General features: G+C 41.6%; 1 protein-coding gene across 2 annotated transcripts in view; it reads right to left on the reverse strand.

The window, feature by feature from the left end:
- GRAMD2B (GRAM domain containing 2B) overlaps nt 1–19290 on the reverse strand; it is a 207060-nt gene that overhangs the window by 84386 nt on the left and 103384 nt on the right. Inside the window, exon 2 of one of the 2 annotated variants that reach the window (XM_077462168.1) lies at nt 11886–11975. The exons of the other annotated variant lie outside the window; for it this stretch is intronic. Coding sequence (XP_077318294.1) covers nt 11886–11975 — 90 coding nt within the window. The remainder of the gene's footprint in view (nt 1–11885; nt 11976–19290) is intronic. 2 annotated transcript variants of the gene reach the window in all.

Raw genomic sequence — 19290 nt, forward strand, 5'->3', positions numbered from 1 at the left:
TTTTTTGAACATGTTTGGAGAGCTCACAGTTTATGTAATCAATGCCTTGAAAATGTATTCATACCCCTAGAAATTTTCCACATTTTGTCATGTTACAACCAAAAACATAAATGTATTTTATTGGGATTTTATGTGATAGACCAACACAAAGTGGCACATAATTATAAAGCGGAAGGAAAATGATAAATGGTTTTTGAAAATGTTTTACAAATAAATATCTGAAAAGTGTGGCATGCATTTTTATTCTGCTCCACTGAGTCGATACTTTGTAGAACCACCTTTCCCTGTAATTACAGCTGCAACTCTTTTTGAGGATGTCTTTACCAACTTTGCACATCTAGAGTGACATTTTGCCCATTCTTCTTTGCAAAATAGCTCAAGCTCTGTCAGATTGGGTAGAGAGAATCTATGAACAGCAATTTTCAAATCTTTCTATATCCCTCTGTCTAATTTTCAAGTCTTGCCACAGATTTTCAATTGCATTTAGGTCTGGACTTTGACTGAGCTATTCTAACACATGAATATGCTTTGATCTAAACCATTCCATTGTAGCTCTGGCTGTATGTTTAGTGTCATTGGCCTGCTGGAAGGTGAACCTCTGCCCCAGGTCTTTTGCAGATCCTACAGGTTTTCTTCTAAGATTGCCCAGTATTTGGCTCCATCCATCTTCCCATCAAATCTGACTAGCTACCGTGTCCCTGCTGAAGAAAAGTATCCCCACAACATGATGCTGCCACCACCATGTTTCATGGGTTCAGGGTTATATACAGCATTAGTTTTTTGCCACACATAGCATTTTTCTTTTAGTCAGTGAAAAGTGATCAGAGCACCTTCTTCCACATGTTTGCTGTGTTCCCCACATGGCTTCTTGCAAACTGCAAACGGGACTTCTTATGGCTTTCTTTCAACCATGGCTTTCTTCTTGCCACTCTTCCATAAAGGCCAGATTTGTGGCATGCACGAATAATTGTTGTCCTGTGGACAGATACTCCCACCTGAGCTGTGAATCTCTACAGTTCCTCCCGAGTTACCATGGGCATGTTGGCTGCTTGTCTGATTAATGCTCTCCTTGCCTAGCCTGTCAATTTAGGTGGACAGCCATGTCTTGGTAGGTTTGCAGTTGTGCCATACTCTTCCATTTTCAGATGATGGATTGAACAGTGCTCCATGAGATGTTCAAAGCTTGGGATTTTTTTTTTATAACCTAACCCTAATTTAATCTGCTTCCTGACGTTATGCCTGACCTGTCTGGTGTGTTCCTTTGTCTTCCTGATGCTGTTCGCTCACTAAGGTTTTCTAACAAACCTCTGAGGGCTTCATAGAACAGCTGTATATGTACTGAGATTAAATAACACACAGAAGGACTCTATTTATTAATTAGGTGACTTCTGAAGGCAATTGGTTCCACTAGATTTTAGTAAGGGGTATCAGAGTAAAGGGGGCTCAATACAAATGCACGTCACACTTTTAACATATTTATATGTAAAAAAAAAAAATTAAAACCATTTATCATTTTCTGTCCACTTCACAATTATGTGCCACTTTGTGTTAGCCTATCACATACAATCCCAATAAAGTACATTTTGGTTGTAACATGGCAAAATGTAGAAAACTTCAAGGGGTATGAATACTTTTTCAGGGCATTGTATGCCAGTTTAAACTTGCCTCTTCTCTTGTAGCCTGAGCTCCTATGAGGTAAATGCCCAAGAGCATATCCCTGCTCAGCTGTACCATTTGTCAAGTATAAATTAAAGTATTGCACACTGATGCCATAACCAACCAAAGACCATCTTTAACCACTTCAATACAGGGCATTTTCGCCCCCTTCCTGCCCAGGCCATTTTTCAGCTTTCAGCGCTGTCACACTTTGAATGACAATTGCGCGGTCATGCAGCACTGTACCCAAATACATTTTTAATCATTTTCTTCACACAAATAGAGCTTTAGTCACTGCTGGGCTTTTTTTTTTTTTTTACTAAACTTTTTCCTTCACGGATGTGCGCTAATGAGGCAGCACTGATTTGTACTGATAGACTGTACTGATGAGTCAGCACTTATGGGCACTGATGAGGAGGCACTAATATGCCGCACTGATAGGTTTCACTGTTATGTGGCACTGATGAGCACTGATAGGTGGCACTGATGGACACTGATAGGAGCCACTGGTGGGCACTGATAAGTGGCATGGATAGGCGGCACTGATGGGCATTGATGGGTAGCACTGATGAGCAGTCACTGATGGGCACTGAAAGGCAGCACTGATTGGTGTCACTGATGGGCAGTGATTGGTGGTATTGATGGGTACTGATTGGTGGCACTGGGGGGCTTTACTGTAATCAGGGCACTGATGATCAGTGCCTTGATTACCTGTCCGGGTGTCCCCTGTGAGGAGATGCAGCTGATCGCTCCCGTCGCCTCACACTGTCAGAGTGCCAATTACTGGCACTTCTGCATTTACATGTGATCGGCTGTGATTGGACACAGCCGATCACATGGTTAAAGAGCTGCGTCATTGGCTTTTTACAGAAATCAGGGTCATAGGATCATGGCCTAGGACACGGTGTGGCTGCAGCCACCGCGCCTCTGCGGTTGCCTGAGACCGGCCGTTCAGGGGGTGACGTCATATGATGTCCACCCAGAACGACAGCCGCACCGCTCCTCCATCATTTGACGGTGGGCAGACGGCAAGCAGTCAATATAATAGAGCAGGGATCTCCAAACTACAGCCCCCTAGCTGTTGCAGAACTACACGTCCCATGAGGCATTGTAAAACTCTGACATTCACAGACACGACTAGGCATGATGGGAATTGTAGTTCCTGAACAACTGGAGGGAAACCCCTGTAATAGAGGATGCACAACATAGAGTCACGTTCAAATGCGTTTCACGTTACAAAGAGATGGAGACAACAATTAAGCACTTTGTGGGCGAAACACATTGGAGTGGGAGATGGACAGTCAAGACTATATGTTGTGAATCCTCTAAAGCTGGTTTACATTGGTGATAGCATCAGTGTGTGGCCAATTCATTTATACTTGACAAGCTATCTTTAGAGCTGTTACCTGAAACATCTGAGGCCTCCACCCGGGACTGGGAGCTGCCATTGTCTAACTTCCTAGAAAAGTGATGCTAGATCCAGGGAAAGGCATGTTAAAGTGAATAATGCTACAGAGGTAAATATCTGCAGCATACCTAAGTTTATATATAAAACAATGAAGATGATAACAGTAACTAGACTATTAAAATAATACGTTTTATTTATGGTGGAAACTGTAATGATATCCAAAAATCTCAATCAACCAATCATTAAATTGTATGTAAAGCAAACTTTTTTGTTTTGGATACAGAAGAGTTAGATACTATGGTGGGTCTTTATTGTTGTCTGTATCCCCTCTAGGAAGTTTGACTTCTTTGTTTATCCTGGTGATCATTGTTCTGGACACAGAAAGTGGGGTAAGATCCAAAATTTCAGAGGTGTCAACAGAGCAAGAGTTCTGGTGACAACTGTCTAAGATGGGAATTCCCTTCACGTTGGGAAGATTTCCTCTCTTTGGTGTCTCCAAGACAGGAAGTAAAGGCAATTCTCAGAACATAAACAACAAAAAAAAAAAAAAAAAAACTTTATTCACTCTAAAACAAAAAAAAAAAGGTTTTGGCTATACAAACACCTAAATACAGCATCCGTTTATAAAAAAATAAATAAAATTAAACCATTGGAATAAAAGATTATCATAGTATAGGGACTCTGCCTTAAAGTGGAACTTTATTCTCTCTGTCAACATTCATAATTTTTCATGCTTATGTTGCTAGCATCAGTAAATAGATAGGAAAGTATAATATATTTACTTGTTTTAAACTTTTTTTTTACATTTCTTCAGTTACTTCCTGGTGATACATCCCAAGTACCTTCAAGAAGAAAAGAGGTTTTTTCTTAGCTAAGCACACCCTTCTGCCTGAATGGCTAATCTAAGGGCAGATGGATTCCAGTGAGTAAATGTTACATGAATCATCTGCCCTTACTTAAGATGGCCATGGCCAGAAAAATAAAATAAAGAAAATTAAAGAATGGAGGTATGGATGGATTGGGGGGTTTGTTTTAGATAATACAGTTTAATTAAAACAGAAAATTGAATATCAAATACTTACTGCAATTTTCCTTTCATGACGTCCATGTCAGCCTACTACTGTCTGTGCTGACATGGAGCTGTCAGGAAAACTGAAGATGTGGGCTGAGGAAGAGGATAAATATTTGGTAAGATCTATGCCTTCCATACTCTACCTGGTGAGAATGTAAGTATAGAGGTCCATTTATTGCCTCCCAGGCCTTTGCTTGGGATGCAATGACAAAGAAGAAGGGATATGTTCCTTATCCTGCTGAATAGGCCTACAGTATACAAACTGGCCTATGAGAGAGGCCTAAAAAGTTTTAAGATGGCCTACAGCAGAGGTTGAAGAAACTAAAAAGCATCTGGGTAAACAGACTCTACACTGGCCTGTAGTAGAGGTCTAGAAAATAGTTGTCTGCTAGGCTTATAGAATTCATGCAGATGGATGCAGCATATTCTGTATCCCTAACCCTCTAATAAAATTGCGTAAAAGGAGATTGAAGGATACAAAATATCCATTTGTCTGTTAGTGGGTCACTGAGTGTCTAGGTGCAACTACAGAGTGCTTTGCCTTAAGGAAAGCTAGGAGGGCCTGGTGAATATTTCATCAGCTAATTCAGGGTGAGTGCTGCAATTGTAAGCACCCCTTCAGATTTGTCAATCAGTGGACAGTCCAGATGCCTTGAAAAATGTCTTATGTTCCATACACACGAGTGGATTTTCCGTCTGAAAAAACTTGGATGTTTTTTCCGACGGAATTCCGTTCAAGCTTGGCTTGCATACACACAGTCACACAAAAGTTCTCTGAACTTTCGACCTTCAAGAATGCGGTGACATACAACACTACGACGAGCCGAGAAAATTAAGTTAAATTCTTCAGAGCATGCGTCAAATTGTTTCGGAGCATGTGTGGGAATTTCTGATCTAAACTTTTTCAGACCGAAAAATAGAGAACCTGCTCTCAATCTTTTGCTGGCTGGAAGCCTGCCAGCAAAAGTCCGATGGAGCATACACACGGTCGCATTTTCCGACCAAAACCTTACATTGGACTTTTGCTTTTGGTGGGATTTTCAATCGTGTGTACACGGCATAAGAGGAAAAAAATATAATTTATTTGTTTTGAAAATGAGCAGTTGGTATAGGTGTTTGTAAAGCATCGGTAAGCAGACCAACACTCCAATACAAACAGTACAGGTAAACTAACTCGAAGGTTTATTTTAGCTATGTAAACCAGTAAATGATCCACCTATAAATGTACCTAACAACATAGCAACTTTGTCTTAATTTCTATAGTTTAGTCCATAGTTATCAGAACTTTGCAACATATTTACTGTTCCTCATATGATTGTAAATTTGCTTTAACTTGTATAAATCAATGATTTACTTAATTATTACAAAACAATCTAACCACAACAAACTTGTGAAATGTACTGCTAGCATGACTGTTTAAAAAAAAAAAAAAACACTTGGTAAATACAGGGAATATCTTTTGTTTAATTATTTTCCTGATCTATGGATAGGAAAGATGACTAAGTAGGTTTGGCCCTCTTAGCATGATTTTGCTATATTCGTAAATATATACGTTTTTCTTGCATTCTGTTGGTGGTCAACACTGCTTTTTTTCTGAAGAGATGAGGTACTTAGCTACTGATGGCTGCAGTATAAGCCTAGACACTGAGGTGAAAAAGTATAAAGATTTATGTGGGATTCATTAGAGTGACAGAAAGGATAAGGGCTGAGATGGCACTCAATGGAACAAAACTTTCCAGTCCTCACAGCTTTCCCACCACGGCTATTCCTAATTCCTGGCAGTAAGGTTAATTCATGTTTGGCTTGCATTAGAAAGTGGTAACCACATTTACATGAAAAGTTGCAAGGTGAGCTCACAAAATCCAGCAGAAGAGCACTAGAATTGGTGATATCCACATAAGATATGGAGGAGAGTAAGGAGCATGTAGCCTTAGAACACCTGCTGATAAACCTTCAAAGGCTGTGATTCCTATACCTATCATTAAAAAGGTCACACGTAGGGGGGGCGTGGCCGGCGCGTGACTGGAATGGCCGCTTAGGCTCTGAGCTCCTCACATCCACGGCATACTTCAGCGACTATCAGCACACCCCAGCCACCAACGGACCCCTGCCGATCGGCGATATCACCCGTACCACTTTGGGGCGATGTCACTGAAGAGAAAGGACACCAGGCTGCCCCGCAAACTAACGGCTTTTATGTATCAGCCATCCGCGGGCCGCAATGAACGAACGGAACACACAGGCGGAGGCCGCAGCTTCTCCACACAGAGAGGGAGTCTCTTGTTCACCGGACGCTGCACTGGTAAGTGCCTATAACTCTGGGGATCCTCTTCATTCCCCTCCTGGGACGCCAACAACTCACAGCCCAGCGAAAAGCAAGATGAGACTTGATGACACAGGGACAACCAGGGAGTGGGACAACACAGGGGGGATGTCTTATGTCTTCCCACAACAGAGCCCTCAGCCAGACGCCATAGCTTCTTTCCCCGCCATAGGGCAGGCTGTTATGGATACTACACTCAAAGAAATGCTCATGTCCCTCAGGAGCTCCTTGCAGTCAGATATACTCTCCTTTATGCAAGGCTTTGGCAACAAAATAGGGGTGATAGATGACAAAATCGCACATTTGGAAACAAATGCGGGAACTATGGCCAGCACTATCAATGATATAATTGATGGGACGGAAATAATACCCCTTTGGTTTTTATTCCGTTGCTTCATGTTATCTAATTCTATACCGTTTTTTTCCTCATAAATGTGTGTAGCAAGTACCAGAGATCTTACAGTAGTGACAGTCATCGTTACTCAAGTTGGGGGGAGGTTTCCACGCTCTTGGGTACAGCGTGCTCCCATTCGGGGTACCTGGAGTGGGGGAACACCCCCTTAAGATCTAGATCTTATTGTGATAACCTTGCAACTGCATTTCCACTGGGTTGTAACTCCGGGAATGTACTCTTCAGACTGTTGTACCACTATAACTTGCTACATTATTAACAATGTTTATGTATTGCATTTCTCTACATGTAATTTGCTTTTGTAAAAGTTAATAAAAATATTGAAAAAAAAAAAGGTCACATGTATGCAGCATTATGGATCTTAAAAAAACAACTTGCTGAAACAGTTTATTGGGGGTAAAGTAGCAACGTGGCCTCCCTCCACCCCACATCTAAAACCCTTCAGTTACTGCACCACTTTCTGTTGTAGAAGAGCTTGGTGCTTGTCATCAACAAGCTACCATTTTGAAAAAGTGGCCCAAGGGCCTGAATCACCCTGCGAAAAGAGCCTCTTTATGGGCTTTGGCCAAACAAACTAAATGGGACATCATCTGCGTACAAGAAACGCACTTCCTTGCTAGAAACCCTCCCTCCTGTGCTAACAAACACTTTAGTACTGTTTTCACAGCTAATGCGACCCAGAAGAAGAAGGGGGTCCTAATTGCTCTTAATAAGTCCTTGACCTTTACACTCGATGAATGCATCTCAGATCTGGAAGGGCGCTATATAATCTTAAAATGCCACACCAACAACGCCCCTTATACCATTATCAATGTCTATGTCCCAAACAACCATCAGCTCCGATTCCTTCGGAAACTACACAAGAAAATTGCAACATTACAACATGGTGCAGTTGTCTGGTGTGGTGACTTCAACTGCACCCCTGACCCGGACCTAGACTCGTCTTCCCGTTCCAAACGTGGACGTCCAGAGTTAAACTCCCTCCTACATGATTTGGGACTGTACGATGTTTGGAGGTGTACACACACGGATGAAAAGGACTTTACTTTTTTCCCTGTGCCATAACTCATATTCACGTATTGACCTCTTCCTAACGGACCAGTGGACTTTACAAAGAGTCTCCTCCTCTACTATTCATCTAACCTCTTGGTCAGATCATTCTCCCGTGAGTATAACCTTAGAAGAAACTAATCATCACGCCCCGGCTTACCTCTGGCATCTAAACACCAGGATACTACAATCCTTGCCATATGCCCAGACCTTACAGGACAATCTAAAGTCTTTCTTTGAGCAAAATAAGGACTCAGTTGAAGACCCGCATGTTTTATGGGCTGCGCATAAAGCCTTTATGCGTGGGCTCTTTATTCAACTGGGGGCCAGAGATAGGAGGCAAAGGAGGCAGTGAATGGACAAGCTCTTAGCAGATATTCAATCCACTGACACACTTAACAAACAACACCCTACTCCAACACGTAAATCAAAATTGATAGCACTTAGACTAGACCTCAGAGCTTTGTTATTAGAAACCCATGATAAATATCAGAAACGGCTGAGAATGAGGTTCTATGCCGAGGACAATAAACCACGTAAATTACTCTGCCACCAAATCAAAGGCCATGTTACCAAATCCCCAATCCCCTACATATATCATCCAAATTCTAACATTAAATTAACTAACCCGCAAGACATTGCCAATGCATTTAGTGCTTACTATAGTAATCTATATAATCTGAAAGAGGACCCAGCTCAATCCCAACCCACGCCCATGCAAATAAAGACATTCTTGGAATCGATCAGCCTACCTAGCTTGAACCCCCTTCAACTAGACGAACTTAATGCACCTTTCACAGAGGAAGAAATTAACTGCGCCATACAATCACTACCCAATAACAAAGCACCAGGACCTGATGGTTTTGTGGGCGAATATTACAAACAATTTAGTCACATACTCATCAAACATATTACCCCGGTGTTCAATTCTGCTGCCTCCTCTGCCTCTTTCCCCCAGGAAATGTTGAAGGCCTTAATTATTACGAAAACCGAAGCCAGGGAAGGAGCCTACCCTACCGCAAAATTTCCGTCCCATCTCACTACTCAATCATGGTGTAAAACTATATGCCAAAGTACTCGTAAATAGACTGACCGACTTGATGCCGACACTAATTCATCCTGACCAGTCAGGCTTTATTAAAGGACGCCAAACTTCTGATGCGACTCGCAGAATGATTAACATCATTCATCATCTGCTTCTCTCTTTGGATGCAGAGAAGGCATTTGATAGGGTTCACTGGCAGTATCTAAAACATACCCTAGAAAAATTTGGTTTCCAAGGTCATATCCTATTAGCAATCTTAGCCTTATACTCATCTCCCTCAGCGCAAGTTTATTGCTCGTCCATGCTATCTACTGAGTTTAATATAACAAATGGTACACGGCAGGGCTGCCCCTCTCTCCTTTAATCTTTGACCTGCTAATCGAAACTCTTGCTGCTAAGGTTAGATCCCAAGTGCTCATTTCAAGCATCAAGATTGGAGAAAAAGAGCACAAAATCAGTCTCTTTGCTGATGATGTAATATTCTCCTTGTCCGACCCTTCCTCTTCCCTGGCTTCGGTACAATTGTTACTAGATGAATTTAGTCGTGTATCCTATTATAGAATTAATGTGAACAAGTCTTATATACTACCTTTAGCAATGCCACAACAACACCTACGCAACCAATATCAATATGCATGGTCCGCAGATTCCCTAACCTACCTAGGTACTACCCTCACTAATACCACCACAGCTCTATACAAATCGAATTTCATCCCCTTTCTAGACACGCTCCCTAAAGATCTGGAACATATTTCCAAACTTACGCTCTCCAGTTTGGGCAGACTTGCAGCTTTCAAAATGCTTAAACTTCCCCAACTGCTCTACCTCTTTAGAGCTCTACCCATACCTATACCGGCATCCTTTTTTACACGGGTCCAATCCATGCTTAGGAACTTCGTATGGCAAGGTAAAAAAAGCAGAATAGCACAACATATCCTCACGAAGCATAGAAGAGTAGGTGGCATGGGTTATATTAATATTAGAGATTACTATAATGCGGCCACCCTAGCCCAACTTAGAACGTGGTTCACTCCTGATAAGCACAATCACTGGAGTCACATAGAAGCCTCCCAGGTCCTAGGCAAAAATCTCAAGAATTGGCTACTGTCTACACCCAAAATTGCGAACAAAAATCAACAGCTGTCTCCAACCATAAAAGTGACATTGGCGGCCTTTGCTTACCTATTCGCACACTCGCATACCACAGCTCTTACCGACGAAATTCCCCTCCCCATAGAAGCGCTTACTCTTCTGATTCGGGATATACAGCTCTCCTCTTGGAAAGCAAAGGGCATTACTCACATCGCAGGCTTGTATACTAATGAATATATACTTCCCTTCACCTCCTTACAGAGCAAATTTTCGTTACCTATTACAGACTACTTTAAATATGCTCAAATATCTCATTGCCTAATTCACACTCCATCTCTCCACCGCAAAATTCAGCCGGCAGCTTGGCAATACTTGTCAGGCGATACGACTTCAGCCAAAGGTATCTCCCTCTTCTACGCCTTGTTACAAGGTAAAACCACCTTCGAGAAACTACCCCCTATGCTAAAATGGGAACACGATATAGGCACCTCTTACTGTCCGCAACAATGGCACCATGCACTAAAATCCACTCATATGGCAACCAAATCAGCTAATCTTTGGGAACTTATGTACAAACTGAACCTTCGCTGGTACCTCACCCCAACACAGATCCGCAGATATAGCCCCAACACAGATACCTCCTGTTGGAGACTTTGCGATCTTCCAGGTACCCTGTATCACACCCTCTGGACCTGCCCTAAACTAACCCCATTCTGGTCAGCTATTTTTCACCTCATCACAGAAGTCACACACATTGCATCTCCACCAGCCCCGGAACTAGCACTCCTCAACATTGGCATTGAAAACTACCCACATAATCTCCAATGCATAGTCACACATATATGTCTGGCAGCCAGACTGACCATTGCACGTAGCTGGAAATCTCCAGATCCACCATCACACATATACATAACAGAAGTTATAAGAGTAACACACCTACATGGACTATATGAACGCATGTATGGCTCAGCGGAAGGTTCTCTACCTAAGGTGACACACCGCTGGGAGGCCTGGTTAGAATGGTTCACAACAACCAAACCCATATTTCTCTGAACATTCAGCCTAACCAAAGAAGGCCACACATCTAGTATGTTCTCACCTGTCCCCCCCCCCCCCCCCCTGTTTTTTTTTTTCCTTCCCTATCTATGAAACCTACATCCTAGCTGAGGGATTGTTACTTGTTACTGATCACCCAGTTTCATAATACCCCTTTGGTTTTTATTCCGTTGCTTCATGTTATCTAATTCTATACCGTTTTTTTCCTCATAAATGTGTTTAGCAAGTACCAGAGATCTTACAGTAGTGACAGTCATCGTTACTCAAGTTGGGGGGAGGTTTCCACGCTCTTGGGTACAGCGTGCTCCCATTCGGGGTACCTGGAGTGGGGGAACACCCCCTTAAGATCTAGATCTTATTGTGATAACCTTGCAACTGCATTTCCACTGGGTTGTAACTCCGGGAATGTACTCTTCAGACTGTTGTACCACTATAACTTGCTACATTATTAACAATGTTTATGTATTGCATTTCTCTACATGTAATTTGCTTTTGTAAAAGTTAATAAAAATATTGAAACAAAAAAAGGTCACATGTATGCAGCATTATGGATCTTAAAAAAACAACTTGCTGAAACAGTTTATTGGGGGTAAAGTAGCAACGTGGCCTCCCTCCACCCCACATCTAAAACCCTTCAGTTACTGCACCACTTTCTGTTGTAGAAGAGCTTGGTGCTTGTCATCAACAAGCTACCATTTTGAAAAAGTGGCCCAATTTTAAAGCTCCACAAACACTATCAGCTGATGGTCTTCAAGCTAGTGAAATACCAACCTGTTTAAATGGTATTCCGGCCAGGTATTCCTTCGCTCCAGTGCAGGAGCAGTTTTGTACTGTGCTTTTGTATGTATCGCATCTTTGGACCTTAAAGACAAAACAGGGATTTTTCCCTTATTCCATTAAAAATAAAGAGGGCAAAATAATTAATGTGACGATGACAATATTTTGTAGCTTTATTTTATTTTTTGTAATTTAGTAAAACCCATTTTACCAGTTTTGTAGATGGTAAACTAGTGAAACAGCCTCTAATGCAGAACACTTGCATATTAGTGATATCCCCATAGACCTTTACATTGGGTTCACACTAACTGCATGTTGTTTTTTTTCCCTCATCCAATTTGCATGTATGGAGCCAGTTCACACATCTCAGGAGCGGCTCTGGTGCGAATTACACAAATGTCCTGTGTGTCTTCTGGTCCATTTCAGGTCCGAAATCAGCCCAAAATTCGGGCTGAAATTGGACCTGAAATGGTCAACAGAGACCCACCAGACCCCTGCTGTGAGCCGCCTCAGGCTGCGGTGTGAACCCAGCCTTAAAGTGAGTTCCTGCACACATTTTTTTACATAAACATTCATCTTCAGATTATCTAAGCATACCCTGTGTTCATGTTTATGAGAATGGAGCAACAGGAAGAGGGACCGTGGTCAGCCAGCATTAGCACCAAGTTATGTTAAGGAAAACTGTGCCTGTACCAAGCTTTCAGGTATGCCCAGCCATTATTCCTTCTATGTTTAGTGAACTAGTGTTTTGTCTGTTCAGTGTTGCCAACCATCTGTAAATTTAGGGACGACTTGTAAAAAACAGGCACTTTTCTTCTGTCAGTAAATGTCTGTAGACAGGACAAAAGTGGCTGCCAAAAAATCTCCTTGTAGGCCACTCTGAACTGTGCATGAGCAGTTCTGGAGCCAACCAATTATAGAACTACCAGGCTCTGTCTTGGATCGAGTAGCGGGGTGGTCACACACCTTCACAGGGGCATCATGTCACTCATCGGGTGTATCGTATATTCATATGCTCCACCGCACAAGTTGCGGCTGAGCTCAGCAGTTCACAAATTAGCTGACTGCACATGCGCAGTTCAGAGCCTACAACAGGGATTTTTTGAAAAGCATTCAATAAGCCACTTGCGCCCCACCACTGGTGAAGGTCCTCTGTAGAAGGATCTTCGAAGAGGACACTCTGGAGAAGGATCTTCCAAGGGGGGCACTCTGGAGGAGAATCTTCTAAGGGGGTTCTCTGGAGCAGGATCATCTAAGGAGTACTCTGGAAGGGGAACTCTGAAGGAGGATAGTCTAAGAGGGCACAGTGCAGGAGAATCATCTAAGAGGGCACTCTAGAAGAGGATCAAGTAAGGATCAGAACTGGATGAGGTCTTTAATCCAGTTTTCTTTCTATTTCCACATTGTATTTTATACACCAATAGATATTAGAATTTGTAGAGGTACTGTGTTGGCAAGCTTCAAATATAGTACGTGCAAAACCACCATTTTGTTCACCAAGTTTCTTCCTACTTCCAACATGGTCAAGATTTTTTGACAGATTTTTTTCCTTTCTACCTAACGGGCATGTCTTGTCCATTAAATTATACCCATACATGGAAGTCCCCATTATTCAGTATATTACCTAAATGTTTATTGAAACCTTCTACCCTTATTTGAGAGGAGCCATACCCAAGGAACAGTGATTTCCCAATAGTCATTATATATGTCAACCTGTAAAACTCAGTCACATTATGCGAAGCAGGAAAATGTAAAAGATTAATATACATTACTTTTTCAAACATTAGCAATGCATACTATATTGCAATGTGATCCACCTTCTGAATATATTCTATTTTAAAACACTCCCTTGTTCACCGTCTGACACCAGTCATGTGCCAGTTATACACACATCATAAACAGTGGATTATATGACATCCTCTAGCTTGCACGTCTTCTTTTTTTGATAAATGCACAGACTTTTGTGGGGATTTCCTCTCCTATTCTGGCTTGGTGGCAGGTGTCACTGTGACAAAAGGTGAAGGGAAATTCTACAGAGTCAGTAAAGTTGTCCTAAAGTTTGTCTAAAAAAACATTAGTATTCTGTTTTATTAGAGCCCTGATGCTCAACCATGCACTTTATACTGGCTTCTAGTAGTTAAGTTTTTTTTTTTTCCCATTGATCAAAAATTGTGAGTGCACCTTGAGGAGATAATTACTATGCCTACAGGTAATCCTTATTATTCAAACTGCTCAAACAAAATGTTTAATGCCTAACTATATATGGTTGATACCTGTAACAATAATCTTCAAAATATGAATTCCTTTTTTAATGCCTTTATTTATATTTTTCCACATTTTCACCCATACCACACCGCCCAGCCTTGGCTACAGGGGTATGGACCAACCATATAACACTGCTGTGCTTACAATGGTTATCTTTAAAGTGGTTGTATGCTCAATTTTTTAACTTTTACCTACAGGAAAGCCTATAATAAGGCTTACCTGTAGGTAAAAAAAATATCTCCTAAACCTGTACGGTTTAGGAGATATTTCCCTCGGTATGCGCCGCTGACTGCAGCGGCGCATGCGCACAAGGGGGTTCTTGGCCTGAAAATCCGGTGTCTTGTCCTCCATCGGATAGTGTCCGCTGCGTACTGCGCATGCGCAGTACACAGGAACACAGATTCTGAAAATTGCCGAGGATGAACGGCGCCTGCGCCGTGAGTCCAGGTTCTATCCCCACTATCCAAGTGGACATAGAGTTAGAATAAAAAAGGAGCCGAGCGCAGCGAGGCCGAGCCCGAAGCGTGGCGAGCGAAGCTCGCCCGCGAGGGGCCCTCTAAAATTCACAACCCTATGTCTGCTTGGATGGTGTGGCTACCACCTCCACTCACGGCGCAGGCGCCGTTCAGCTTCGGAGATTTTCCGAAGCTTCGTCTGCTCCGTACTGCGCATGCGCAGTACGGAGCGGACACTATTTGATGGCCCGACTCTATTAGGCAGAACACCGGCAGTGGCCGACCGGCCGGAATGAAATCTCCCGCGAGCATGCGCGGGAGTGACTATATCGCGGCTCCGGCCACTCACAGCGCCGGAGCCGCGATACCCGGAAGAAACGCAGAGGGAGCATGTCAGCTCCCTTGGCGTGGATCGTGCCAAATGTCGGGGCCTCGTTCTAAGGTAAGTATTTCATAATGAGCTAGTATGCGGTGCATACTAGCTCATTATGCCTTTTGCTTTGCAGGTTTAAAAAAAAATAATAATAATTTGCGGGTTTATTACCGCTTTAATGTATACAGTTTAAAGTGTTAAAGGTAAAAAGGCAAAAAGTTTTTTACTTTAAAAATACATTCCCTTCATTAACCACAACTGCATATAAACAGGCGAGCGGGACAAGCATTGATCTGGGAGGCTGTAGCCATACATCCTCCCAGATTTGAGCCTCATGCATGCCTCCAGGGGCACCTATTGGTGCGATCCTGTGACTGCTATTTCCTCCAGACACATTGGATCAACAATCCATGTACTGAACGGCGGTGCTCTACCCTGGTACAATGTGATTGCTGTAACCAATCACAATGATCACTTGTCCAATCGTAAACATTACTTCAATTCATTCTGCCATTGAGTACTACTATGATCTATGTACCCCCATGACTAAGCTGCAGGGGCAGAGTGAAACACATTGGGGCCATGGCCTGGTCGGAGTCCAAGCTGAGGTTGCCACTCTATTCATTGCACCAGGACATCGTAGATGTGCGACTTCCAGGGGTCACCCTTCCTTCCTTGAACCTTTGCAGGAGCCACCCCCTGTCGGCACTCTAGCAGCAGCTGCAGATGCACTGTCCACATGTCCCCTCCCTATCGAGCCTGAGTGGCCCACACACTTTTCTCAGGTCACAGCTTTCTAATGTAATTGGTCACAATGATCACATGATACAGGACCAAAGCACTGCCTCCTTGTACCATGTGATAGCTGTAACCAATCATAACTATCATAGTAGTTCTCAATGGCTACAGGAATATAGCTGAGAACTGTCAGAAATGATTCCTTATACAGCCCCCAAAAGTAAAAGCAATCAAAGTGAAAAAAAAAATACCTACTACTTTCTTAGAGTAGTGCAGTGTCACTCTGGTAGCACTGCACTGCTCTGGTGACAGACTGTAATAAAAAAAAAAATATATATATATATATACATATATATATATATATATATATATATATATATATATATATATATATATATATTTTTTTTTTTTTTTTTTTTTTCACCAGAGCAAGTGCATTGTCACTGTGGTGACATTGTACCATTGTGGTGGTGATCATGTACAATGACTGGCTGCTCTGATATCACTGTAAGGAAGTGCCACCAGCCATTGTCTCTGATCACTGCCACAGCAGTACAAGGGCACCAGACTAGTGCTGTCAGTTAGTTTCCATAATCACCTCTACACCAGTCAGTGTTCCCCAATCATCGCCACCCATTCACAGTGTTCCTTTCTACCACCACACCACTAACCACTAACAGTGTCCCTGATCACCGCCATACCAGTGATATGGTCCCTGATCACCACCACACCAGCTACAGTGTCCCTGATTACTGCCAAAATGGTCCCAGTGTTCCTGATCACCGCCACACAAGTAATTTTTCCCCTAATTACCGCCACATCAGTTACAGTGTTCCCGATTACTGCAACACTAGTCATATTGTCCCTAATCAACCCCACAACAGTCATATCACCTAATCAGCTCCACACCCGTTACAGTGTCCCTGATCATCGCTACACCAATCATATTGTCCCTGATCACTGCCACACCAATTTCAGTGTCACCACATCAGTATAAGCAAGCAATGGTGTTCCTAATTGTCGCTACACCAGTCCTAGTGTCACCTGACCAATGTAAGTAGGCAGCAGTGTTCATGATTGCTGCCACACAAGTCCCCAGTTTTCAATTACTGAATTGTTTTGAACTTTTCCCTAAGGATTTACACTGCACATTAAAGTTACAGAATTGCTTCCAGGGCAAATGTAGTACTTTTCTTTTTTTCTTTTTTTTTATCCTTTTTCCTTTATAATTGATAAAGAAATAAAAAAAAAAATAGGATTGTTGTATAAAGTAGAAGGATCATGGTGAATGTAGAGGGAAAATACAAAGCTATGGTGACCAATAGTTTTGGAACATAATACATGTGTTTAAAGATACTGCTAACCGATCACAAACACAATGTTATTGTCTAATTATGCAATATTAGATAATGTACCATGCATGATGTATTTGCAATAGCTGCTGTAATTCTGAGCAAATTTGCCAAAGAGGTTAGCTAGTTCTCAGATAACTCATAGATTGATTTAGGCAATAACTATTTACTGCAAAGGTGGCCAGGTCAATTGTTTACCAGTAGATGTTCTACCATTACATAAAATGACTGGTGAACCAAGAATTAACATTTTCAATTAAATGTGTACGCTGTTTTTTTAGAATACTCAAGCAGTAAGATTCTAATGATGTCCCACAACAAAAGCATATATTTTACAAGTTATCTTAGTTTTTTTTCTTACTTTACTTAACCATGGGTGTTGGAGGAGAATTCTGTCAATATACCTTCAAAAAGAAAAAGCTGCAGGGCAGGCAACTTCTGTCTGAACTCTAGTTCAAAGCAAATGTAGGGAGATTTACAGAAGTTCATAGGGTTACATTTGCAAAATAATTTTTTACATCAATGTAGTTTCCAAATGTCACTTTTTGAACAGATAAGTAGAATACTTCCATTACACATTTTTCTGGAGATGTCTGAACAGAGATACCTAAATTTGTCCCTACAAATTTCCCTACTTTACATCAGAAGAAGAGGAAAAAAAGAAAGTTGTGAATGCTTATGAGTCTGGAAAGAGATTTAAAAACATCAGCAAATGATTTGAAATCAGTCATGCCATTGTAAGGAAAAAGGAAATAATGGCAGTTGCCGTAGATTTTTAACAAATTCCAATTTATCCAGGACTGTGCAGCAAATTCATTGCAAGAGTTGGGGTCAAAGTGCTAGCATATACAATCAGAAAGATATTGCACTGATGTAACCTGCATAAGAGGTGTATTAAAGTGGAACTAAACCTAATTTGCAAAAGACTACACGCAGGCAGCTCTTAAGAGTCCATTCACACAGGGGCAACTTTGGATCTGACTTCAAGTCGCCACTCACCTCAAAGTGTGGACCTCTGAATAAATCAGACAGGTCACACAGACAGTTCCCTCACACGGGCATGATAGCTGCATCACTGGATGTGATGAACGCTGGAGGAGAGTGCATATTACGAGTATGGGATCTCCTGTGTTCTGACCATAGACTCCGGTTCATTCATACATAGAATGAAAGCAGTAGAATATAGTGCTCTCCGTTTGATATAAAATAATTTCATAAAGATAAAAAGATTTGCACTTACAAATATGGCACTGTACCTTAGTGTAAGGCAATATGGCAAATAATAAAAACATTCTTACGAGAATCAACGGTAAGATGTGGGTGACATCATGCTAGTCATGTGGTTCTGTATGCGTTGTGTCCCAGGAAGCGGGACTTCATCAGCCGTGACGGAATGACATGAGACACCCGCTTTATACAACGTGAGCTGACACCTAAGGCCATTAGAAGTATTACACATGATGAATAACCATGGAAACCCTGCTGTCTCCCAAGCACGACCCGAAAATGACCCAACATAGTCAGATGAAAACAAAAGGTCCGTGGCAAATATATCTGTCAAGGTAAAACAAGTGTATATTGCCAGGTCCATTCAGACGGAACAAAGGTACCTCTCAGATGGTTATCAAAACCTAAAGTGAGGACAAAATAATGCACTATAATTCATGTCTTTAAGTGGACATAGAAGCACACATTAATAAAAAGATAAAAATTCTGTCATACAACTAATTGGAACATTAAAAAAATAATAATCCTCCATTATAATTGTGCATCATTGATCCTCATAAATACACGTATTTACATGTTAACAGCTTCAGCGCTGGAAGATTTTACCCCCTTCCTGACTAGAGCACTTTTTGCGATTCAGCACTACATCGTTTTAACTGACAATTGCGCGGACGTCCGACGTGGCTCCCAAATAAAATTGATGTCCTTTTTTTCCCACAAATAGAGCTTTCTTTTGGTGGTATTTGATCACCTCCTGTGGTTTTTATTTTTTGCTCTATAAACCAAAAAAGAGCGACTATTTTGAAAAAAAATATTTTTTACATTTTGCTATAATAAATATCCCCCAAAAATATATATATATAAAAAAATTTTCTCTGTTTAGTCTGATGCTTATTCTTCTACATATTTTTGGTAAAAAAAAATGCAGTAAGCGTTTATTGATTGGTTTGCGCAAAAGTTATAGCGTTTACAAAATAGGGGTTAGTTTT

This window comes from Lithobates pipiens, unplaced genomic scaffold (assembly GCF_037356315.1).
Source record: "Lithobates pipiens isolate NorthernLeopardFrog02 unplaced genomic scaffold, aLitPip1_a1.2 Scaffold_3, whole genome shotgun sequence".
NCBI lineage: Eukaryota > Metazoa > Chordata > Amphibia > Anura > Ranidae > Lithobates > Lithobates pipiens.